Source organism: Tetrao urogallus, assembly GCF_951394365.1.
Source record: "Tetrao urogallus genome assembly, chromosome: 3".
Classification (NCBI taxonomy): Eukaryota; Metazoa; Chordata; class Aves; order Galliformes; family Phasianidae; genus Tetrao; species Tetrao urogallus.
In genome coordinates this window covers 731088-754723 of record NC_136815.1, presented here as the reverse complement: position 1 = coordinate 754723, position 23636 = coordinate 731088, and the positions used below count along the sequence as shown (strand labels likewise).

The following is a 23636-nucleotide window of genomic DNA, read 5'->3' as shown; positions in this document are numbered from 1 at the left end:
GTGTGTGCGATCTGTACAGGGAAATGGATGCTGAGTTGGTCTGTAAAGTGGCTGACCACAAGGGTCCGGAGGTCTGAGGTGAGTAAAACAGAGTCGTGATGTTGTGAGTTCGTAGCTGTTTTGGCCAAGACTGGGAAGTGAGGCCAGTGCTGTTCAGTATCGTCATGAAAAGCCCGGGTGATGGGAGTGGAGCTGACTGTGGACAGCCTGCTATTCCTGACTGCACTTGAGCAGTGCAATTGGACTATTTCCCTTTCTTTGCAGAAGATAATAGGTGATGAGCAGAATGCCATCTGCTAGCCACCAGTGCTCTTGTTGACAAGGTGACGTGGTTGCAAGAGGAGGTCGTGGGGCCTCTGGGACCCAACACGATCATGTCTAGAGCCATGTCTTTGTAATGGGTGAAACGGAAAGAGCATTAAGCAAAGGAATGAAGAGGAGAAATGTGCTGCTGGCATGCATGAGAACTTTATTGAGGAAAACACACTGAAAGGAAGGATACACTTGGTGATCGCCAAGTGGAAAGGTCACGATGTAAGGTGCAGAGACAGGAGGAAGTAAGTGCACTCATGTTTGCAGACGGCATGTTCCGAGGGTGTTCTCTGCTTGCTTGTTTTGTGCCATGAGAAGAAGATCCATGGCTGGTGTGGCCTTGTGCCATGAGTGACACAGAGACGTGAGCTCAGTGCATGAGGTGCCTTGCAGGGTGCAGGTGTTTGGTGTCAGGGTGTGGGCGCAGGCCCTTAGCAGGGGTAGCGGGCTCTCGCGCCGTTGAAGCAGCCCAGGCCTCCGAAGCCGAAGCCGCCGGAGGAGATGGACACTCCCTGGGCGTCGAGGGCGCTGCCCACAGCTGCTGATGCGGAGGATCCGACGGCGGTGCTCTGGGGGAAGGAGCTGAGGATGGGTCCCGGCAGGGTGACCACGACGGTGGAGGGCTGGATGACGACTTGGGAGTCCTGGCACTGCCTGACACAGGGCTCGTTGCAGCTGTTAGCCAGCGGGGTGGGTCCCCCACTGCAGGGGCGGCAGAGGTTGTAGCAGGACATGGCTGTGGGGTGGAGGGTCTCTGCAAGAGAGGGTGTTGGGTGTGAGGGGGGTTTTGTGGGTGTAAGGAGCTGTGCTGCGGTGACCAAGGGAGAAGGGAGAAGTGGGTTCAGGTGCAGGGAGTGTGGCATTGGGATTATGCAAGATCTGGGGGCAGAGGAGTTGTGGAGAACTTGGCCAGGTGGGGCAGGGATTGAAGGGAATGGGGTTGCAGGCTCACCTGGAAGAGCTCAGAAGAGAAGGTGTCAGGAGAGTGGTGTGAGGGAGGGAGGCCCAGGGCCGGCTTTTATGCTGCTGTGTGAGTGCCTGAGGGCTTGGAGAGAGCCTCTGCGCATGGCAGCATTGTGCAGTGAGCAGCTCTTGCGTGCCAGAGCCTGGCCAGTCATGAGGTGGGGTGTGTTTGCCTTCCCACAACACTTCCTTTTCATTTCCTCGTGTTGTGGATGTGATCCTTTGACCCTGTCGGCACTTTTGAGTGTGACGGGAGTGACGAGGAAGGCGCATGTCTTGGAAGATGTTGGAAGGCTTGTGCAAAGCTTTGGAGGAGTGATGTGGTCTCGTTAGTGATGCCGTCGTGTGCTACTCATGCAGTCGTGTTTGTGGCCACTTTGTGAGGTGCTGAAGGCAGGCCTCCTTAGAGGGCTGTTCTGTGATTCCCGTGTGCGTTTGGCTTGAGACGCTGCTGGTTGCACTGCACTGCACTCCCTTCCTGCCTTCTTCTGAATTTGCTTTCCTTGAGCTTAGTCGTTGTCTTCTGTATTGATTGTGCTGTGTCAACACCTTGATTCCATTTTTGCTTTGAAATTTGTGTTTTGGAGCAAGGAGGCAGGCATTTCTGTGCTGTTTCAGCATCGGGCCATCCATGATGGTTTTAATACATTTAGACTGAGGAGTGCAATGTGTGGAGTTGAGATGTTGGGGTCGTTTATTGGTGGGTGTGTGAATGGATGAAGCAGCCATGAGCCCCTTCATGACCTCTTCTGGAGAAGATGGAGCAAAGTAGAGAGAGGGGCTGTTGAATGGGATGTGCCTAGGTGTGTGAGGCCTGCTTTCCGGGTGTCAGGCCGGAATGCTGAGGAAGCTGTGTGCAGTGGGTTGAGTGGAGGTCCTCAGAGAAGATCAAAGGAGTGGAGCGCGTTTACTGTGAAGAAAGGCTGATGGAGTTGGGCTTGTTCAGCCTGGAGAAGAGTTGGTTCCAGGGAGATCTGACGGTGGCCTTCCAGTACTTGAAGGGAGCTTACAGGCTGGGGGAGGAATCATCTTTTCACATGGTCTGCTTGCAAAAGGATTTTTTTTTAAGGATTGAGAAGAAATTTGGTTTAAATGTAAGGCAGAACTTCTTGACTCGGGTGCTGGTGAGGCCCTAGCACAGGCTACTCCTTCAACTTGTGCGTTGTGCATCCCTGGGGGCATTCAAGGCCAGGTTGGATGGGGCCCTGTTGGGAGGCCGTCGGCCCACAGAAGGGATGATGATAAAGATCCCTTCCAACCTTCACTGTTCTGCATTTGTATAATGGTATGATTTGAGGCTGTGTCCCATGCCACGCTCATGCAGAAGCTGAGGCAGTGTGGGTTAGACAAGTGGAGAGCTTCCGAGGTGGATGGAAAGCAGCTGGTGGAAGGCCTGGTCCCAGAGCCTTGTGATGGAGGGCAGCAAGTGTAGTTGGAGGTAAGTTCCTCCTGCTTACCAGTGGACTGTTAAGGATCTCCTCTCCATGCTGCGTACTACTCTTGCATCGCGTAGTGTTGTGTTTCATCTGTAATGAGTTGCTCTTCCAGCAATCTGCCTTTTTGCATACCTGAGGACGCGTCCATTTGGCAGTGGTGGCACGTTCCAAGTGAGAGTACTGGAGGGCAGAGGAGGGATTTGGCGCGTTGGTGTCAGAGGATGCGTAAGATTCTGTGTCCAAAGCACAGAAAAGGAGTCAGCGAGGTCATGGCTTGGCACTTGTGCAATATGGTTTGTGCCTTTGTTGTTAGAGGAGGTACCAATTGCAAACAGCCGTGGAAGCCTGGTCTGGGCATTCTGGGTGTCCCAGATCGGAGAAGATGGCTCTTCCCTTTCTGAAATGAATACCCATGTCATTCCGCAATGGATCCTAATAGGCGTAATTTCTAAGGATTTCTGCCAAGATTTTCCTAGTTTTTCTGCATATGGCTCTGGGGAAAACGTGTGGCACAGAGATAGGCAAAGACAGTAAGCGTTGAGTGAACTGTTGCCTCACAAGTCCAACTCAAAGTCTTTTTTCAACTGTGGTTCTGCACCAGAGAGCAGTGGGCATGGAACAGGCTCCCTAAGGCAGTGCAGATGCACCATGGCTGCTGGATTTCAAGACACGTTGGGCAATGCCTTCAGATCCACCGTTTAATTTTGAAGGAGCACGTTGTGGAGGCATGAGTTGGACTCATATGTTTGTTGTTCAGAATGAGGGTTTCAGTAATTCCTCGGTGAACTCTGAGGACGCAGTGTCTCGTGGGCTGCAGACCTGAGTTGTTTGTGGGGGTATTTGCATCCCAAATGGTAAGGGAGTGTGTCAGGCTGTCCGTAGTGAAGAGAGTAAGAATTCTTTGTGTTGTTTTTGGGCGTGTGTAATTCTTGGATTTGTGGAGATCAGGAAGGTTCTGCATGAGTTGAATGAACCTGTAGAGTTGCACCCATGAGTGGTGAGGGTCTGCTGTGTTGACCATGCTGACGTCAATTACGTTAGAAGGATCAGTGTAATGAGAAGCGGTTTCTGTAAACTGTAAGAGACTCTTGCTGTTCCCTTCTTAAAGTAGTGAAGAATGAAGACGGATGGAACTTCATCCTGGTCGGCCTGACATTAGTCCCGGGGAAGGAGGTGGTGGAAATCCTCCCAGAAAGTACAGCCATGCTCAGAATGGCTCAGAAGTTGTTGGAAGTAGAGAACAAAGCTGCACACGCCCACCTCAGATTTTCGGCACTGAAGTGATTAGTTACGTGCATGAGGGGGTGAAGTGACATTTGATGCCTTTGTCTTAAGGAATGGCTTTGAGGCTTCCTCCCATGACATGCTTTACAGGCAAACTGTCAGCAAACTGCTCAGGTAAGTAGATGCTGAGATGTTCTTAGAAGTGTCTGAAGGCAGGGATCTGTTGGTGTGAGAGGAGTGACAGAGACCTGATGTGGTGAGTTCAGAGTTGTCCAGGCCAAGACGGGGAAGGGAATGAAAGGGAAGTGAACAGAATGACATTCAGTGTCTTCACCAAACGCCTGGGTGCGGGGACTGGACGTGATTGTGGACAGCCTGCTATTGCTGACTGTGCTTGAGCGGGGCTGTTGCACTGTAAGAAATCAAGACGATAGCACAAAAAGAAAAGATTCTGTGACCATGTTTGTTGTAAATATGAGTGAATCTTGCCCAGGTGGAAAAGGAATCAAGTGTGTACTGACCCAGGGGTGTTGTAGGAGAGAGCATGGGCAGAAGAGCGTCAATGTGGCCTAGACTTTATTAGTGTAGGAGTAGATAATGTATTATGTGCTGAAGGGCATGTGCTAGGCAGCAAAGCTCTTGTTGGAGACACGGTTGCAAGAGGAGGTGTTGGGGCCCTTTTGTAGCAGACCTGATGGTTTCTAGAGCCATGTCTTTGTAGTGGGTGAAGTGGAAAGGGCATTGTGCAAACCACAATGAAGAGGAGGAATCTGAGGCTGACGTGCAAGAGAACTTTATTGAGGAAAACACACTGAAAGGAAGGATCCACTTGGTGATCGCCAAGTGGAAAGAGCACAATTTCATGTGCAAGGACAGAGGAATGTTTAAGCGGCCATGTTTCCAGGCAGCCTGGTCTGATGTTGTTCCATGCTTCCCTGTTTCATTCCCTGAAAAGAAGAGCCATAGCTGGTGTGCCCATGTGGCATCAGTGACCCAGAGGTGCCTGGTCAGTGCGTGAGGCACGTTGCAGGGTGCAGGTGTTTGGTGTCAGGGTGTGGGTGCAGGCCCTTAGCAGGGGTAGCGGGCTCTCGCACCGTTGAAGCAGCCCAGGCCTCCGAAGCCGAAGCCGCCGGAGGAGATGGACACTCCCTGGGCGTCGAGGGCACTGCCCACGGCAGCTGATGCGGAGGATCCGACGGCGGTGCTCTGGGGGAAGGAGCTGAGGATGGGTCCCGGCAGGGTGACCACGACGGTGGAGGGCTGGATGACGACTTGGGAGTCCTGGCACTGCCTGACACAGGGCTCGTTGCAGCTGTTAGCCAGCGGGGTGGGTCCCCCGCTGCAGGGGCGGCAGAGGTTGTAGCAGGACATGGCTGTGGAGTGGAGGGTCTCTGCAAGAGAGGGTGTTGTGTGAGCAGAGGGTGTTGAGGGGTGAGGGAAGCAATGCCGTTGGGTTCTTGACGTCTGATTAGGGGTTGTGGGGAGCATGACAGAGAGGAGGTGGAAGGGCAGCAGAGTTTGGGGTCAGAGCAAGGTATGGAGAGTTTGGCCAGGTGGGGTGGCCAAAGAAAGGCAGCAAGGGATTCAGGCTCACCTGGACGAGCTGAGAGGAGAAGGTGTCAGGAGAGTGGTGTGAGGGAGCAAGGCCCAGGGCCGGCTTTTATGCTGCTGTGTGAGTGCCTGAGGGCTTGGAGAGAGCCTCTGCGCAAGACAGCATTGCGTGCAGCGAACAGCACTTGCGTGCCTATGCTTGGCCAGTGATGACACGATGTGTTTTTGTCTTCCCCAAATGCTGCCTTTTCATTTCCTTCTCTTGTGGTTGTATTCCTTTGACCCTGTTGGCAGTGTTCACGTGGGACTGGTATTTGAGTCCATACGTGCTGAAAGTGTGAGTGGTGGGTGGGTATCAGGAGTGAGGTCACCGTGTGGCACTTGTGGTGGTGGTTTGTGGCTGTGTTGTGAGGTGTGTACGCCATGTCCTGGCATCCTTGTTAAGCTGCTCCATGCCTCAGTGCCTCTTGGGCCTGGTGCCACTGGAATTGCATTCCCTCCTTCCTTGCCTTTGTCCCACGTGACAAAGCAGTCTTCAGCCTGTCTCCCTCTCCCCCTGGGAGTGCTGCCTGCTCAGGTGTCTGCTGCCCCTGGTGCTTACAGAGGTGCAGCCGCAGAAAGGAGGCTGCCTGCTGTGCGCCTGGGGTGGACAACCAGAGCAGGATGCTGTCCGTGTGGGGCTGTGTCAGAGCTAACAGGGCTTTTGGAGTTAAGAGTACTGCCTTAGTCCCAGAAAAGTCCCAGTGTCCTCTCTCTATGCCACCCTTATCGGGGATCATTCAGATGGAAGCCTGGGCTTTGGTCTGACACAGTGCCATCTGGAGTTCCCTTTGTGCTGCCCGGTGGGATGTGGGAAAGATGCATGCTGCCGGTTGCTGGGTCAAATGAAGAACTTGTGCCCCTGGGTGTGCAAAAGTCTACAGGACCTGACAAGTTTCTCGCACAGATGCTGAGGGACGTGCCTGATGTCTTTGTAAGGCCCTTTTCAGTTGACCCTATAAGGTCCTGGTGAATTGAAGTGATTCCTGAAGAATGGGAGAGACTCATCTCCCTCCTGCGTTCAAGAAATGAAGAAGGAAGCTGAGAGAAACTTCAGGCTGGTTGACCTGATGTTAGTCAGTGGGGAGGAAGTGAAGGCAATCCTTGCAGAAAGCAGTGGATGTACAAAGCCACCTCAGTTTCCTCTACACTGAAGTGATGTGCCTGGTGGATGACGGGGGGCCGTGACAGTTGATTGCCTTGCCTTTAGTAAAGGCATTGAGGCTTCCTCCCATGACGCGATCCCAGAGAAACTGTCAAAGAGGACGCAGGGGTGGGCTTGAAAGTGGCTGAATGCAGCAGTGTGGTGAAGTGCCCCGATTGTGTCAAGGCTCGGTAGTAAGGCCAGCAGTGTTCAGCGCCTGTATTAAAAAGCTGGGCGATGGTAGAGGTCCCAGTGAGTTTGTAAATGGTAGAAGATGGGAAGGAGCAGCCGATGGCCCAGGTGAATAGTCCTCGTTTGTGAAGGATGTGGAGAGGCTGGGTTGTGTGTCACAGAGGGACATCCAGAGGCAGCAGGAGGGGACAGTGAAGTCCTGCAGATGGGAAGCGGTAACAGGGAGTAATGGAAATGAGAGGGTGGCAGCCAGCTTTGCTGAAAAGCACCTGGGTTTTGCTGTTGGCGAGCAAGGTGATGGTAGGGCAACAACGCAGCCGTGTGACAAAAGAGTTCATTGTTCTCCAGAAGGCCATTGGGAAGAGCATCGCTAGCACGCTGGAGGATGCACTCTTTTATTTCTGCTCAGTGCAGGTGATTCAAGTTTACGTTCCGAGGTGGAAGACAGACATGGATATGGTGGAGCAGCTCCAGTGCAGGGCTGATGGGCCTGGAGCTTCCTTACGATGTGGAGAAGCTGAGACAGCAGGCAGTTTTGAGTCGGGACACAAGGATACTCTTGGTAGATCTTATCCTTGCGTATAAATCCCAGATGTTAGGGAAGGATGAGAAGAGAGCCAGCCCTTTTGCATGACCGTCTGCTGCCAGAAGAAAGGACAGTGGACAGCACTGAATTTGAACCTTGCTTGTTAGAGAAAGGAAGCTTTTTGCAGTGTGAGGGGGGCAAGCGGTAGAACCGGTTATCCAGCAGAATAATTGGTGTAGTCCCTGTCCTTTGAGGTACTGAAAGTATGGGCAGTGTTCCCTGTCTGACAGCTGTACCTGAGTGTGCTTGAGCGGGACAGTAGGACGGCGTGGTCACTACAAATTCTTTAACAGGTAAAGGATTCTGTGTCTATGTTTTTTTGGTTATTATAGGAGCCTCCTGCTGGGGTGTGCTGCCAGGGAGAGGTTGTTTCAGTGGACATGGGCAGAAGGGCGTTGGTGTGCCCAAGAATTTGTGTGGGCAAGCATAGATGTTGCGTGATGGGCTGGAAGCCCAGTCGCTGCCCCAGCTGTTCTTGCTGGTGCCATTTGTGGCAGGGGAGGTCATGGGGCCCCCTTGTTCCCATCCGAATGGCCTCTAGAGCCGTGTCTTTGGAATGGGAGAGGTGTGAAGAGCATTTGCTGAAGAAAGGATGGTGAGAATTCTGAGGCTGGTGTGCAAGAGGACTTTATTGAGGAAAATACATGAAAGCAAGGAGCACGAAGACTGAAAGCCATGGCCTTAAGTGCATGTAGCATAACCATCAGCATCAGTGTAGAGAAAGAAAAGGATTTAGAGAAGTACATTCAAGATATTAAATTTTTCAGAGGCCCTCCTTGTAAGCAGTGTTGTCAGGTCCCCTTCCCTGCTTGCTTCTTTGTTATGACGAAAGAAGAGCCATGGTTGAAGAGCTGCTGATGCCATGTGCTGTCAGTGACCCAGCAGTGCCTGGTCAGTGCGTGAGGCGTGTTGCAGGGTGCAGGTGTTTGGTGTCAGGGTGTGGGCGCAGGCCCTTAGCAGGGGTAGCGGGCTCTCGCGCCGTTGAAGCAGCCCAGGCCTCCGAAGCCGAAGCCGCCAGAGGAGATGGACACTCCCTGGGCGTCGAGTGCGCTGCCCACAGCAGCTGATGCGGAGGATCCGACGGCGGTGCTCTGGGGGAAGGAGCTGAGGATGGGTCCCGGCAGGGTGACCACGACGGTGGAGGGCTGGATGACGACTTGGGAGTCCTGGCACTGCCTGACACAGGGCTCGTTGCAGCTGTTAGCCAGCGGGGTGGGTCCGCAGGGGCGGCAGAGGTCGTAGCAGGACATGGCTGTAGAGTGGAGCGTCTCTGGAAGAGAGGGTGTTGGGTGTGAGGGGGGTTTTGTGGGTGTAAGGTGCTGTGTTGCGGTGACCAAGGGAGAAGGGATGAGTGGGATCAGGTGCAGGGAGTGTGGCAGTGGGGTGGTGCAAGATCTGGAGGCAGAGGAGTTGTGGAGAACTTGGCCAGGTGGGGCAGGGATTGAAGGGAATGGGGTTGCAGGCTCACCTGGAGGTTTGCAGAGGAGAAGGTGTCAGGAGAGTGGTTTAAGGGAGCGAGTCCCAGGGCCAGCTTTTATGCTGCTGTGTGAGTGCCTGAGGGCTTGGAGAGAGCCTCTGCGCATGGCAGCATTGTGCAGTGAGCAGCTCTTGCGTGCCAGAGCCTGGCCAGTCATGAGGTGGGGTGTGTTTGCCTTCCCACAACACTTCCTTTTCATTTCCTCGTGTTGTGGATTTGATCCTTTGACCCTGTCGGCACTTTTGAGTGTGACGGGAGTGACGAGGAAGGCGCATCTCTTGGAAGATGTTGGAGGGATTGTGCAAAGCTTTGGAGGAGTGATGTGGTCTCGTTAGTGATGCCGTCGTGTGCTACTCATGCAGTCGTGTTTGTGGCCACTTTATGAGGCGCGGACCCCATTCCTGGCCTCCTTAGAGGGCCGTTCTGTGATTCCCAGGTGCGTTTGGCTTGAGACGCTGCTAATTGTACTGTACAGCACTCCCTGCCTGCCTTCTTCTGAATTTGCTTTCCTTGAGCTTAGTGGTTGTCTTCTACATTGGGTGTGCTGTGTCAACACCTTGATTCCGGTTTTGTTTTGAAAATTGTGTTTTGGAGCAAGGAGGCAGGCTTTTTTGTGCTGTTTCAGCATCGGGCCAACCATGATGGTTTTAATACATTTAGACTGAGGAGTGCAATGTGTGGAGTTGAGATGTTGGGGTCGTTTATTGGTGGGTGTGTGAATGGATGAAGCAGCCATGAGCCCCTTCATGGCCTCTTCTGGAGAAGATGGAGCAAAGTAGAAAGGGAGGCTGTTGTACGGGATGTGCCTAGGTGTGTGAGGCCTGCTTTCCGGGTGTCAGGCCGGAATGCTGAGGAAGCTGTGTGCAGTGGGTTGAGTGGAGGTCCTCAGAGAAGATCAAAGGAGTGGAGCGCGTTTACTGTGAAGAAAGGCTGATGGAGTTGGGCTTGTTCAGCCTGGAGAAGAGTTGGTTCCAGGGAGATCTGACGGTGGCCTTCCAGTACTTGAAGGGAGTTTTCAGGTGGGAGGGGAACCATCTTTTTACACGGTCTGCTTGCAATAGTGCATTTTAAAGGATTGAGGAGAAATTTGGTTTAGATGTAAGGAAGAACTTCTTGACTCGGGTGCTGGTGAGGCCCTGGCACAGGCTGCCCGGTCAACTTGTGCCTTGTTCATCCCTGGTTTTTCATTCAAGGCCAGGTTGGATAGGGCCCTGTTGGGAGGCCGTCGGCCCACAGAAGGGATGATGATTAAGACCCCTTCCAACCTTCACTGTTCTGCATTTGTATAATGGTATGATTTGAGGCTGTGTCCCATGCCACGCTCATGCAGAAGCTGAGGCAGTGTGGGTTAGACAAGTGGAGAGCTTCCGAGGTGGATGGAAAGCAGCTGGTGGAAGGCCTGGTCCCAGAGCCTTGTGATGGAGGGCAGCAAGTGTAGTTGGAGGTAAGTTCCTCCTGCTTACCAGTGGACTGTTAAGGATCTCCTCTCCATGCTGCGTGCTGCTCTTGCATCGCGTAGTGTTGCGTGTCATCAGTTATGAGTTGCTCTTCCAGCAATCTGCCTTTTTGCATACCTGAGGACGCGTCCATTTGGCAGTGGTGGCACGTTCCAAGTGAGAGTACTGGAGGGCAGGGGAGGGATTTGGCACGTTGTTGTCAGAGGATGCGGAAGATTCTGTGTCCAAAGCACAGAAAAGGAGTCAGCGAGGTCATGGCTTGGCACTTGTGCAATATGGTTTGTGCCTTTGTTGTTAGAGGAGGTGCCAATTGCAAACAGCCGTGGAAGCCTGGTCTGGGCATTCTGGGTGTCCCAGGTCGGAGAAGATGGCTCTTCCCTTTCTGAAATGAATACCCATGTCATTCCGCAATGGATCCTAATAGGCGTAATTTCTAAGGATTTCTGCCAAGATTTTCCTAGTTTTTCTGCATATGGCTCTGGGGAAAGCGTGTGGCACAGAGATAGGCAAAGACAGTAAGCGTTGAGTGAACTGTTGCCTCACAAGTCCAATTCAAAGGCTTTTTTCAACTGTGGTTCTGCACCAGAGGGCAGTGGGCATGGAACAGGCTCCCTAAGGCAGTGCAGATGCACCATGGCTGCTGGATTTCAAGACACGTTGGGCAATGCCTTCAGATCCACCGTTTAATTTTGAAGGAGCACGTTGTGGAGGCATGAGTTGGACTCATATGTTTGTTGTTCAGAATGAGGGTTTCAGTAATTCCTCGGTGAACTCTGAGGACGCAGTGTCTCGTGGGCTGCAGACCTGAGTTGTTTGTGGGGGTATTTGCATCCCAAATGGTAAGGGAGTGTGTCAGGCTGTCCGTAGTGAAGAGAGTAAGAGTTCTTTGTGTTGTTTTTGGGCGTGTGTAATTCTTGGATTTGTGGAGATCAGGAAGGTTCTGCATGAGTTGAATGAACCTGTAGAGTTGCACCCATGAGTGGTGAGGGTCTGCTGTGTTGACCATGCTGACATCAATTACGTTAGAAGGATCAGTGTAATGAGAAGCGGTTTCTGTAAACTGTAAGAGACTCTTGCTGTTCCCATCTTAAAGTAGTGAAGAATGAAGACGGATGGAACTTCAGCCTGGTCGGCCTGACATTAGTCCCGGGGAAGGAGGTGGTGGAAATCCTCCCAGAAAGTACAGCCATGCTCAGAATGGCTCAGCAACAGAAGTTGTTGGAAGTAGAGAACAAAGTTGCACACGCCCACCTCAGATTTTCGGCACTGAAGTGATTAGTTATGTGCATGAGGGGGTGAAGTGACATTTGATGCCCTTGCCTTTAGGAATGGCTTTGAGGCTTCCTCCCATGACATGCTTTACAGGCAAACTGTCAGCAAACTGCTCAGGTAAGTAGATGCTGAGATGTTCTTAGAAGTGTCTGAAGGCAGGGATCTGTTGGTGTGAGAGGAGTGACAGAGACCTGATGTGGTGAGTTCAGAGTTGTCCAGGCCAAGACGGGGAAGGGAATGAAAGGGAAGTGAACAGAATGACGTTCAGTGTCTTCACCAAACGCCTGGGTGCGGGGACTGGACGTGATTGTGGACAGCCTGCTATTGCTGACTGTGCTTGAGCGGGGCTGTTGCACTGTAAGAAATCAAGACGATAGCACAAAAAGAAAAGATTCTGTGACCATGTTTGTTGTAAATATGAGTGAATCTTGCCCAGGTGGAAAAGGAATCAAGTGTGTGCTGACCCAGGGGTGTTGTAGGAGAGAGCATGGGCAGAAGAGCGTCAATGTGGCCTAGACTTTATTAGTGTAGGAGTAGATAATCTATTGTGTACTGAAGGGCATGTGCTAGGCAGCAAAGCTCAATTTATAGGCACGGTTGCAAGAGGAGGTGTTGGGGCCCTTTTGTAGCAGACCTGATGGTTTCTAGAGCCATGTCTTTGTAGTGGGTGAAATGGAAAGGGCATTGTGCAAACCACAATGAAGAGGAGGAATCTGAGGCTGACATGCAAGAGAACTTTATTGAGGAAAACACACTGAAAGGAAGGATCCACTTGGTGATCGCCAAGTGGAAAGAGCACAATTTGAAGCGCAAGGACAGAGGAAAGTTTAAGCGGTCATGTTTCCAGGCAGCCTGGTCTGATGTTGTTCCATGCTTCCCTGTTTCGTGCGGTGAAAAGAAGAGCTGTAGCTGGTGAGCCCATTTGGCATCAGTGTCCCAGAGGTGCCTGGTCAATGCGTGAGGCGCGTTGCAGGGTGCAGGTGTTTGGTGTCAGGGTGTGGGCGCAGGCCCTTAGCAGGGGTAGCGGGCTCTCGCGCCGTTGAAGCAGCCCAGGCCTCCGAAGCCGAAGCCGCCAGAGGAGATGGACACTCCCTGGGCGTCGAGGGCGCTGCCCACGGCAGCTGATGCGGAGGATCCGACGGCGGTGCTCTGGGGGAAGGAGCTGAGGATGGGTCCCGGCAGGGTGACCACGACGGTGGAGGGCTGGATGACGACTTGAGAGTCCTGGCACTGCCTGACACAGGGCTCGTTGCAGCTGTTAGCCAGTGGGGTGGGTCCGCAGGGGCGGTAGAGGTTGTAGCAGGACATGGCTGTGGGGTGGAGGGTCTCTGCAAGAGAGGGTGTTGGGAGAGTGCAGGGTATTGAGGGGTGAGTGAAGCAATGGTGTTGGGTTCTCAGGCAGCAGGGAGGCCTGATTTGGGGTTGTGGGGAGCATGACAGAGAGGAGTTGGAAGGGCGGCAGAGTTTGGGGTCAGAGCAAGGTATGGAGAGTTAGGCCTGGTGTGGGGGCCAAAGAAAGGCAGCGGAAGGTTCTGGCTCACCTGGACGAGCTGAGAGGAGAAGGTGTCAGGAGAGTGGTGTGAGGGAGCAAGGCCCAGGGCCGGCTTTTATGCTGCTGTGTGAGTGCCTGAGGGCTTGGAGAGAGCTTTTGCGCATGGCAGCATTGCATGCAGCGAACAGCTCTTGCGTGCCTATGCTTGACCAGTGATGACACGATGTGTTTTTGTCTTCCCCAAATGCTGCCTTTTCATTTCCTTCTTTTGTGGTTGTGTTCCTTTGACCCTGTTGGCAGTGTTCACGTGGGACTGGTATTTGAGTCCATACGTGCTGACAGTGTGAGTGGTGGGTGGGTATCAGGAGTGAGGTCACCGTGTGGCACTTGTGGTGGTGGTTTGTGGCTGTGTTGTGAGGTGTGTACACCATGTCCTGGCATCCTTGTTAAGCTGCTCCATGCCTCTGTGCCTCTTGGGCTTGGTGCCACTGGAATTGCATTCCCTCCTTCGTTGCCTTTGTCCCACGTGTCAGCACGTGGCTCCACGTGACACCACGTGACTCTCCCCCTGGGAGCGCTGCCTGCTTAGGTGTCTGTTGCCCCTGGTGCCTGCAGAGGTGCAGCCGCAGAAAGGAGGCTGCCTGCTGTGCGCCTGGGGTGGACAACCAGAGCAGGATGCTGTCCATGTGGGGCTGTGTCAGAGCTGACAGGGCTTTTGGAGTTGGGAGTACTGCCTTAGTCCCAGAAAGGTCCCAGTGTCCTCTCTCTATGCCACCCTTATCGGGGATCATTCAGATGGAAGCCTGGGCTTTGGTCTGACACAGTGCCATCTGGAGTTCCCTTTGTGCTGCCCGGTGGGATGTGGGAAAGATGCATGCTGCCGGTTGCTGGGTCAAATGAAGAAGTTGTGCCCCTGGGTGTGCGAAAGTCTACAGGACCTGACAAGTTTCTCCCACAGATGCTGAGGGACGTGCCTGATGTCTTTGTAAGGCCCTTTTCAGTTGACCCTATAAGGTCCTGGTGAATTGAAGTGATTCCTGAAGAATGGAAGAGACTCATCTCCCTCCTGCGTTCAAGAAATGAAGAAGGAAGCTGAGAGAAACTTCAGGCTGGTTGACCTGATGTTAGTCAGTGGGGAGGAGGTGAAGGCAATCATTGCAGAAAGCAGTGGATGTACAAAGCCACCTCAGTTTCCTGTACACTGAAGTGATGTGCCTGGTGGATGACGGGGGGCCGTGACAGTTGATTGCCTTGCCTTTAGTAAAGGCATTGAGGCTTCCTCCCATGACGCGATCCCAGAGAAACTGTCAAAGAGGACGCAGGGGTGGGCTTGAAAGTGGCTGAATGCCGCGGTGTGGTGGAGTGCCCCGATTGTGTCAAGGCTCGGTAGTAAGGCCAGCAGTGTTCAGCGCCTGCATTAAAAAGTTGTGCGATGGTAGAGATCCCAGTGAGTTTGCAAATGGTAGAAGACGGGAAGGAGCAGCAGATGGCCCAGGTGAATAGTCCTCGTTTGTGAAGGATGTGGAGAGGCTGGGTTGTGTGTCACAGGGGGACATCCAGAGGCAGCAGGAGGGGACAGTGAAGTCCTGCAGAGGGGAAGCAGTAACAGGGAGCAATGGAAATGAGAGGGTGGCAGCCAGCTTTGCTGAGGAGGACCTGGGTTTTGCTGTTGGCGAGCAAGGTGATGGTAGGGCAACAACGCAGCCGTGTGACAAATGAGTTCATCGTTCTCCAGAAGGCCATTGGGAAGAGCATCGCTAGCACGCTGGAGGATGCACTGTTTTTTTTCTGCTCAGTGCAGGTGATTCAAGTTTACATTCCGAGGTGGAAGACAGACATGGATATGGTGGAGCAGCTCCAGTGCAGGGCTGATGGGCCTGGAGCTTCCTTACGATGTGGAGAAGCTGAGACAGCAGGCAGTTTTGAGTCGGGACACAAGGATACTCTTGGTAGATCTTATCCTTGCGTATAAATCCCAGATGTTAGGGAAGGATGAGAAGAGAGCCAGCCCTTTTGCATGACCGTCTGCTGCCAGAAGAAAGGACAGTGGACAGCACTGAATTTGAACCTTGCTTGTTAGAGAAAGGAAGCTTTTTGCAGTGTGAGGGGAGCAAGCGGTAGAACCGGTTATCCAGCAGAATAATTGGTGTAGTCCCTGTCCTTTGAGGTACTGAAAGTATGGGCTGTGTTCCCTGTCTGACAGCTGTACCTGAGTGTGCTTGAGCGGGACAGTAGGACGGCGTGGTCACTACAAATTCTTTAACAGGTAAGGGATTCTGTGTCTATGTTTTTTTGGTTATTATAGGAGCCTCCTGCTGGGGTGTGCTGCCAGGGAGAGGTTGTTTCAGTGGACATGGGCAGAAGGGCGTTGGTGTGCCCAAGAATTTGTGTGGGCAAGCATAGATGTTGCGTGATGGGCTGGAAGCCCAGTCGCTGCCCCAGCTGTTCTTGCTGGTGCCATTTGTGGCAGGGGAGGTCATGGGGCCCCCTTGTTCCCATCCGAATGGCCTCTAGAGCCGTGTCTTTGGAATGGGAGAGGTGTGAAGAGCATTTGCTGAAGAAAGGATGGTGAGAATTCTGAGGCTGGTGTGCAAGAGGACTTTATTGAGGAAAATACATGAAAGCAAGGAGCACGAAGACTGAAAGCCATGGCCTTAAGTGCATGTAGCATAACCATCAGCATCAGTGTAGAGAAAGAAAAGGATTTAGAGAAGTACATTCAAGATATTAAATTTTTCAGAGGCCCTCCTTGTAAGCAGTGTTGTCAGGTCCCCTTCCCTGCTTGCTTCTTTGTTATGACGAAAGAAGAGCCATGGTTGAAGAGCTGCTGATGCCATGTGCTGTCAGTGACCCAGCAGTGCCTGGTCAGTGCGTGAGGCGTGTTGCAGGGTGCAGGTGTTTGGTGTCAGGGTGTGGGCGCAGGCCCTTAGCAGGGGTAGCGGGCTCTCGCGCCGTTGAAGCAGCCCAGGCCTCCGAAGCCGAAGGCGCCGGAGGAGATGGACACTCCCTGGGCGTCGAGTGCGCTGCCCACAGCAGCTGATGCGGAGGATCCGACGGTGGTGCTCTGGGGGAAGGAGCTGAGGATGGGTCCCGGCAGGGTGACCACGACGGTGGAGGGCTGGATGACGACTTGGGAGTCCTGGCACTGCCTGACACAGGGCTCGTTGCAGCTGTTAGCCAGTGGGGTGGGTCCGCAGGGGCGGCAGAGGTCGTAGCAGGACATGGCTGTGGGGTGGAGCGTCTCTGGAAGAGAGGGTGTTGGGTGTGAGGGGGGTTTTGTGGGTGTAAGGTGCTGTGTTGCGGTGACCAAGGGAGAAGGGATGAGTGGGATCAGGTGCAGGGAGTGTGGCAGTGGGGTGGTGCAAGATCTGGAGGCAGAGGAGTTGTGGAGAACTTGGCCAGGTGGGGCAGGGATTGAAGGGAATGGGGTTGCAGGCTCACCTGAAGGTTTGCAGAGGAGAAGGTGTCAGGAGAGTGGTTTAAGGGAGCGAGTCCCAGGGCCAGCTTTTATGCTGCTGTGTGAGTGCCTGAGGGCTTGGAGAGAGCCTCTGCGCATGGCAGCATTGTGCAGTGAGCAGCTCTTGCGTGCCAGAGCCTGGCCAGTCATGAGGTGGGGTGTGTTTGCCTTCCCACAACACTTCCTTTTCATTTCCTCGTGTTGTGGATTTGATCCTTTGACCCTGTCGGCACTTTTGAGTGTGACGGGAGTGACGAGGAAGGTGCATCTCTTGGAAGATGTTGGAGGGATTGTGCAAAGCTTTGGAGGAGTGATGTGGTCTCGTTAGTGATGCCGTCGTGTGCTACTCATGCAGTCGTGTTTGTGGCCACTTTATGAGGCGCGGACCCCATTCCTGGCCTCCTTAGAGGGCCGTTCTGTGATTCCCAGGTGCGTTTGGCTTGAGACGCTGCTAATTGTACTGTACAGCACTCCCTGCCTGCCTTCTTCTGAATTTGCTTTCCTTGAGCTTAGTGGTTGTCTTCTACATTGGGTGTGCTGTGTCAACACCTTGATTCCGTTTTTGCTTTGAAAATTGTGTTTTGGAGCAAGGAGGCAGGCTTTTTTGTGCTGTTTCAGCGTCTGGCCATCCATGATGGTTTTAATACATTTAGACAGAGGAGTGCAATGTGTGGAGTTGAGATGCTGGGGTCGTTTATTGGTGAGTGTGTGAATGGATGAAGCAGCCATGAGCCCCTTCATGACCTCTTCTGGAGAAGATGGAGCAAAGTAGAAAGGGAGGCTGTTGTACGGGATGTGCCTAGGTGTGTGAGGCCTGCTTTCCGGGTGTCAGGCCGGAATGCTGAGGAAGCTGTGTGCAGTGGGTTGAGTGGAGGTCCTCAGAGAAGATCAAAGGAGTGGAGCGCGTTTACTGTGAAGAAAGGCTGATGGAGTTGGGCTTGTTCAGCCTGGAGAAGAGTTGGTTCCAGGGAGATCTGACGGTGGCCTTCCAGTACTTGAAGGGAGTTTTCAGGTGGGAGGGGAACCATCTTTTTACACGGTCTGCTTGCAATAGTGCATTTTAAAGGATTGAGGAGAAATTTGGTTTAGATGTAAGGAAGAACTTCTTGACTCGGGTGCTGGTGAGGCCCTGGCACAGGCTGCCCGGTCAACTTGTGCCTTGTTCATCCCTGGTTTTTCATTCAAGGCCAGGTTGGATAGGGCCCTGTTGGGAGGCCGTCGGCCCACAGAAGGGATGATGATTAAGACCTCTTCCAACCTTCACTGTTCTGCATTTGTATAATGGTATGATTTGAGGCTGTGTCCCATGCCACGCTCATGCAGAAGCTGAGGCAGTGTGGGTTAGACAAGTGGAGAGCTTCCGAGGTGGATGGAAAGCAGCTGGTGGAAGGCCTGGTCCCAGAGCCTTGTGATGGAGGGCAGCAAGTGTAGTTGGAGGTAAGTTCCTCCTGCTTACCAGTGGACTGTTAAGGATCTCCTCTCCATGCTGCGTGCTGCTCTTGCATCGCGTAGTGTTGCGTGTCATCTGTTATGAGTTGCTCTTCCAGCAATCTGCCTTTTTGCATACCTGAGGATGCGTCCATTTGGCAGTGGTGGCAAGTTCCAAGTGAGAGTACCGGAGGGCAGAGGAGGGATTTGGCACGTTGGTGTCAGAGGATGCGGAAGATTCTGTGTCCAAAGCACAGAAAAGGAGTCAGCGAGGTCATGGCTTGGCACTTGTGCAATATGGTTTGTGCCTTTGTTGTTAGAGGAGGTGCCAATTGCAAACAGCCGTGGAAGCCTGGTCTGGGCATTCTGGGTGTCCCAGATTGGAGAAGATGGCTCTTCCCTTTCTGAAATGAATACCCATGTCATTCCGCAAGGGATCCTAATAGGCGTAATTTCTAAGGATTTCTGCCAAGATTTTCCTAGTTTTTCTGCATATGGCTCTGGGGAAAGCGTGTGGCACAGAGATAGGCAAAGACAGTAAGCGTTGAGTGAACTGTTGCCTCACAAGTCCAACTCAAAGGCTTTTTTCAACTGTGGTTCTGCACCAGAGGGCAGTGGGCATGGAACAGGCTCCCTAAGGCAGTGCAGATGCACCATGGCTGCTGGATTTCAAGACACGTTGGGCAATGCCTTCAGATCCACCGTTTAATTTTGAAGGAGCACGTTGTGGAGGCATGAGTTGGACTCATATGTTTGTTGTTCAGAATGAGGGTTTCAGTAATTCCTCGGTGAACTCTGAGGATGCAGTGTCTCGTGGGCTGCAGACCTGAGTTGTTTGTGGGGGTATTTGCATCCCAAATGGTAAGGGAGTGTGTCAGGCTGTCCGTAGTGAAGAGAGTAAGAGTTCTTTGTGTTGTTTTTGGGCGTGTGTAATTCTTGGATTTGTGGAGATCAGGAAGGTTCTGCATGAGTTGAATGAACCTGTAGAGTTGCACCCATGAGTGGTGAGGGTCTGCTGTGTTGACCATGCTGACGTCAATTACGTTAGAAGGATCAGTGTAATGAGAAGCGGTTTCTGTAAACTGTAAGAGACTCTTGCTGTTCCCATCTTAAAGTAGTGAAGAATGAAGACGGATGGAACTTCATCCTGGTCGGCCTGACATTAGTCCCGGGGAAGGAGGTGGTGGAAATCCTCCCAGAAAGTACAGCCATGCTCAGAATGGCTCAGCAACAGAAGCTGTTGGAAGTAGAGAACAAAGTTGCACACGCCCACCTCAGATTTTCGGCACTGAAGTGATTAGTTATGTGCATGAGGGGGTGAAGTGACATTTGATGCCCTTGCCTTTAGGAATGGCTTTGAGGCTTCCTCCCATGACATGCTTTACAGGCAAACTGTCAGCAAACTGCTCAGGTAAGTAGATGCTGAGATGTTCTTAGAAGTGTCTGAAGGCAGGGATCTGTTGGTGTGAGAGGAGTGACAGAGACCTGATGTGGTGAGTTCAGAGTTGTCCAGGCCAAGACGGGGAAGTGAATGAAAGGGAAGTGAACAGAATGACGTTCAGTGTCTTCACCAAACGCCTGGGTGCGGGGACTGGACGTGATTGTGGACAGCCTGCTATTGCTGACTGTGCTTGAGCGGGGCTGTTGCACTGTAAGAAATCAAGACGATAGCACAAAAAGAAAAGATTCTGTGACCATGTTTGTTGTAAATATGAGTGAATCTTGCCCAGGTGGAAAAGGAATCAAGTGTGTGCTGACCCAGGGGTGTTGTAGGAGAGAGCATGGGCAGAAGAGCGTCAATGTGGCCTAGACTTTATTAGTGTAGGAGTAGATAATGTATTGTGTACTGAAGGGCATGTGCTAGGCAGCAAAGCTCAATTTATAGGCACGGTTGCAAGAGGAGGTGTTGGGGCCCTTTTGTAGCAGACCTGATGGTTTCTAGAGCCATGTCTTTGTAGTGGGTGAAATGGAAAGGGCATTGTGCAAACCACAATGAAGAGGAGGAATCTGAGGCTGACGTGCAAGAGAACTTTATTGAGGAAAACACACTGAAAGGAAGGATCCACTTGGTGATCGCCAAGTGGAAAGAGCACAATTTCAAGTGCAAGGACAGAGGAATGTTTAAGCGGTCATGTTTCCAGGCAGCCTGGTCTGATGTTGTTCCATGCTTCCCTGTTTCGTGCGGTGAAAAGAAGAGCTGTAGCTGGTGAGCCCATTTGGCATCAGTGTCCCAGAGGTGCCTGGTCAGTGCGTGAGGCGCGTTGCAGGGTGCAGGTGTTTGGTGTCAGGGTGTGGGCGCAGGCCCTTAGCAGGGGTAGCGGGCTCTCGCGCCGTTGAAGCAGCCCAGGCCTCCGAAGCCGAAGCCGCCGGAGGAGATGGACACTCCCTGGGCGTCGAGGGCGCTGCCCACGGCAGCTGATGCGGAGGATCCGACGGTGGTGCTCTGGGGGAAGGAGCTGAGGATGGGTCCCGGCAGGGTGACCAGCACGGCAGGAGGCTGGATGACGACTTGGGAGTCCTGGCACTGCCTGACACAGGGCTCGTTGCAGCTGTTAGCCAGCGGGGTGGGTCCGCAGGGGCGGCAGAGGTTGTAGCAGGACATGGCTGTGGGGTGGAGGGTCTCTGCAAGAGAGGGTGTTGGGAGAGTGCAGGGTATTGAGGGGTGAGTGAAGCAATGGTGTTGGGTTCTCAGGCAGCAGGGAGGCCTGATTTGGGGTTGTGGGGAGCATGACAGAGAGGAGTTGGAAGGGCGGCAGAGTTTGGGGTCAGAGCAAGGTATGGAGAGTTAGGCCTGGTGTGGGGGCCAAAGAAAGGCAGCGGAAGGTTCTGGCTCACCTGGACGAGCTGAGAGGAGAAGGTGTCAGGAGAGTGGTGTGAGGGAGCAAGGCCCAGGGCCGGCTTTTATGCTGCTGTGTGAGTGCCTGAGGGCTTGGAGAGAGCTTTTGCGCATGGCAGCATTGCATGCAGCGAACAGCTCTTGCGTGCCTATGCTTGACCAGTGATGACACGATGTGTTTTTGTCTTCCCCAAATGCTGCCTTTTCATTTCCTTCTTTTGTGGTTGTGTTCCTTTGACCCTGTTGGCAGTGTTCACGTGGGACTGGTATTTGAGTCCATACGTGCTGACAGTGTGAGTGGTGGGTGGGTATCAGGAGTGAGGTCACCGTGTGGCACTTGTGGTGGTGGTTTGTGGCTGTGTTGTGAGGTGTGTACACCATGTCCTGGCATCCTTGTTAAGCTGCTCCATGCCTCTGTGCCTCTTGGGCTTGGTGCCACTGGAATTGCATTCCCTCCTTCGTTGCCTTTGTCCCACGTGTCAGCACGTGGCTCCACGTGACACCACGTGACTCTCCCCCTGGGAGCGCTGCCTGCTTAGGTGTCTGTTGCCCCTGGTGCCTGCAGAGGTGCAGCCGCAGAAAGGAGGCTGCCTGCTGTGCGCCTGGGGTGGACAACCAGAGCAGGATGCTGTCCGTGTGGGGCTGTGTCAGAGCTGACAGGGCTTTTGGAGTTGGGAGTACTGCCTTAGTCCCAGAAAGGTCCCAGTGTCCTCTCTCTATGCCACCCTTATCGGGGATCATTCAGATGGAAGCCTGGGCTTTGGTCTGACACAGTGCCATCTGGAGTTCCCTTTGTGCTGCCCGGAGGGATGTGGGAAAGATGCATGCTGCCGGTTGCTGGGTCAAATGAAGAAGTTGTGCCCCTGGGTGTGCGAAAGTCTACAGGACCTGACAAGTTTCTCCCACAGATGCTGAGGGACGTGCCTGATGTCTTTGTAAGGCCCTTTTCAGTTGACCCTATAAGGTCCTGGTGAATTGAAGTGATTCCTGAAGAATGGAAGAGACTCATCTCCCTCCTGCGTTCAAGAAATGAAGAAGGAAGCTGAGAGAAACTTCAGGCTGGTTGACCTGATATTAGTCAGTGGGGAGGAGGTGAAGGCAATCCTTGCAGAAAGCAGTGGATGTACAAAGCCACCTCAGTTTCCTGTACACTGAAGTGATGTGCCTGGTGGATGACGGGGGGCCGTGACAGTTGATTGCCTTGCCTTTAGTAAAGGCATTGAGGCTTCCTCCCATGACGCGATCCCAGAGAAACTGTCAAAGAGGACGCAGGGGTGGGCTTGAAAGTGGCTGAATGCCGCGGTGTGGTGGAGTGCCCCGATTGTGTCAAGGCTCGGTAGTAAGGCCAGCAGTGTTCAGCGCCTGCATTAAAAAGCTGTGCGATGGTAGAGATCCCAGTGAGTTTGCAAATGGTAGAAGACGGGAAGGAGCAGCAGATGGCCCAGGTGAATAGTCCTCGTTTGTGAAGGATGTGGAGAGGCTGGGTTGTGTGTCACAGGGGGACATCCAGAGGCAGCAGGAGGGGACAGTGAAGTCCTGCAGAGGGGAAGCAGTAACAGGGAGCAATGGAAATGAGAGGGTGGCAGCCAGCTTTGCTGAGGAGGACCTGGGTTTTGCTGTTGGCGAGCAAGGTGATGGTAGGGCAACAACGCAGCCGTGTGACAAATGAGTTCATCGTTCTCCAGAAGGCCATTGGGAAGAGCATCACTAGCACGCTGGAGGATGCACTCTTTTATTTCTGCTCAGTGCAGGTGGCTTAAGTTTACGTTCCGAAGTGGAAGACAGACATGGATATGGTGGAGCAGCTCCAGTGCAGGGCTGATGGGCCTGGAGCTTCCTTACGATGTGGAGAAGCTGAGACAGCAGGCAGTTTTGAGTCGGGACACAAGGATACTCTTGGTAGATCTTATCCTTGCGTATAAATCCCAGATGTTAGGGAAGGATGAGAAGAGAGCCAGCCCTTTTGCATGACCGTCTGCTGCCAGAAGAAAGGACAGTGGACAGCACTGAATTTGAACCTTGCTTGTTAGAGAAAGGAAGCTTTTTGCAGTGTGAGGGGAGCAAGCGGTAGAACCGGTTATCCAGCAGAATAATTGGTGTAGTCCCTGTCCTTTGAGGTACTGAAAGTATGGGCTGTGTTCCCTGTCTGACAGCTGTACCTGAGTGTGCTTGAGCGGGACAGTAGGACGGCGTGGTCACTACAAATTCTTTAACAGGTAAAGGATTCTGTGTCTATGTTTTTTTGGTTATTATAGGAGCCTCCTGCTGGGGTGTGCTGCCAGGGAGAGGTTGTTTCAGTGGACATGGGCAGAAGGGCGTTGGTGTGCCCAAGAATTTGTGTGGGCAAGCATAGATGTTGCGTGATGGGCTGGAAGCCCAGTCGCTGCCCCAGCTGTTCTTGCTGGTGCCATTTGTGGCAGGGGAGGTCATGGGGCCCCCTTGGTCCCATCCGAATGGCCTCTTGAGCCGTGTCTTTGGAATGGGAGAGGTGTGAAGAGCATTTGCTGAAGAAAGGATGGTGAGAATTCTGAGGCTGGTGTGCAAGAGGACTTTATTGAGGAAAATACATGAAAGCAAGGAGCACGAAGACTGAAAGCCATGGCCTTAAGTGCATGTAGCATAACCATCAGCATCAGTGTAGAGAAAGAAAAGGATTTAGAGAAGTACATTCAAGATATTAAATTTTTCAGAGGCCCTCCTTGTAAGCAGTGTTGTCAGGTCCCCTTCCCTGCTTGCTTCTTTGTTATGACGAAAGAAGAGCCATGGTTGA

At 52.9% G+C, this 23636-nt stretch overlaps 1 protein-coding gene and 4 pseudogenes across 5 annotated transcripts; all 5 read right to left on the bottom strand.

The window, feature by feature from the left end:
* Positions 1–743: 743 nt before the first annotated feature.
* On the bottom strand, positions 744–1388 carry LOC306944886 (feather keratin 1-like; the record flags this gene model as incomplete). The annotated part of the gene is made up of 2 exons (XM_079533517.1): positions 1292–1388; positions 744–1120 (listed from the first exon to the last, which is right to left on the bottom strand). The coding sequence occupies exons 1-2, from the start codon at positions 1377–1379 to the stop codon at positions 744–746; spliced, it is 465 nt and encodes a 154-aa protein (XP_079389643.1). The 5' UTR covers positions 1380–1388.
* Positions 1389–5003: 3615 nt separating this feature from the next.
* Positions 5004–5306, bottom strand: LOC306945029 (feather keratin 1 pseudogene; annotated as a pseudogene). Its single transcript has one exon. The product of its transcript is annotated as a feather keratin 1 pseudogene (transcript).
* A 3094-nt stretch (positions 5307–8400) lies between these two features.
* On the bottom strand, positions 8401–9039 carry LOC306944469 (feather keratin 1-like; annotated as a pseudogene). The gene is made up of 2 exons: positions 8916–9039; positions 8401–8717 (listed from the first exon to the last, which is right to left on the bottom strand). The product of its transcript is annotated as a feather keratin 1-like (transcript).
* A 3625-nt stretch (positions 9040–12664) lies between these two features.
* On the bottom strand, positions 12665–16710 carry LOC306945248 (feather keratin 1-like; annotated as a pseudogene). Its single transcript has 2 exons — positions 16587–16710; positions 12665–12981 (listed from the first exon to the last, which is right to left on the bottom strand). The product of its transcript is annotated as a feather keratin 1-like (transcript).
* Positions 16711–20335: 3625 nt separating this feature from the next.
* LOC306944626 (feather keratin 1-like) lies at positions 20336–20983 on the bottom strand (annotated as a pseudogene). The gene is made up of 2 exons: positions 20866–20983; positions 20336–20652 (listed from the first exon to the last, which is right to left on the bottom strand). The product of its transcript is annotated as a feather keratin 1-like (transcript).
* Between the last annotated feature and the right edge of the window lie 2653 nt (positions 20984–23636).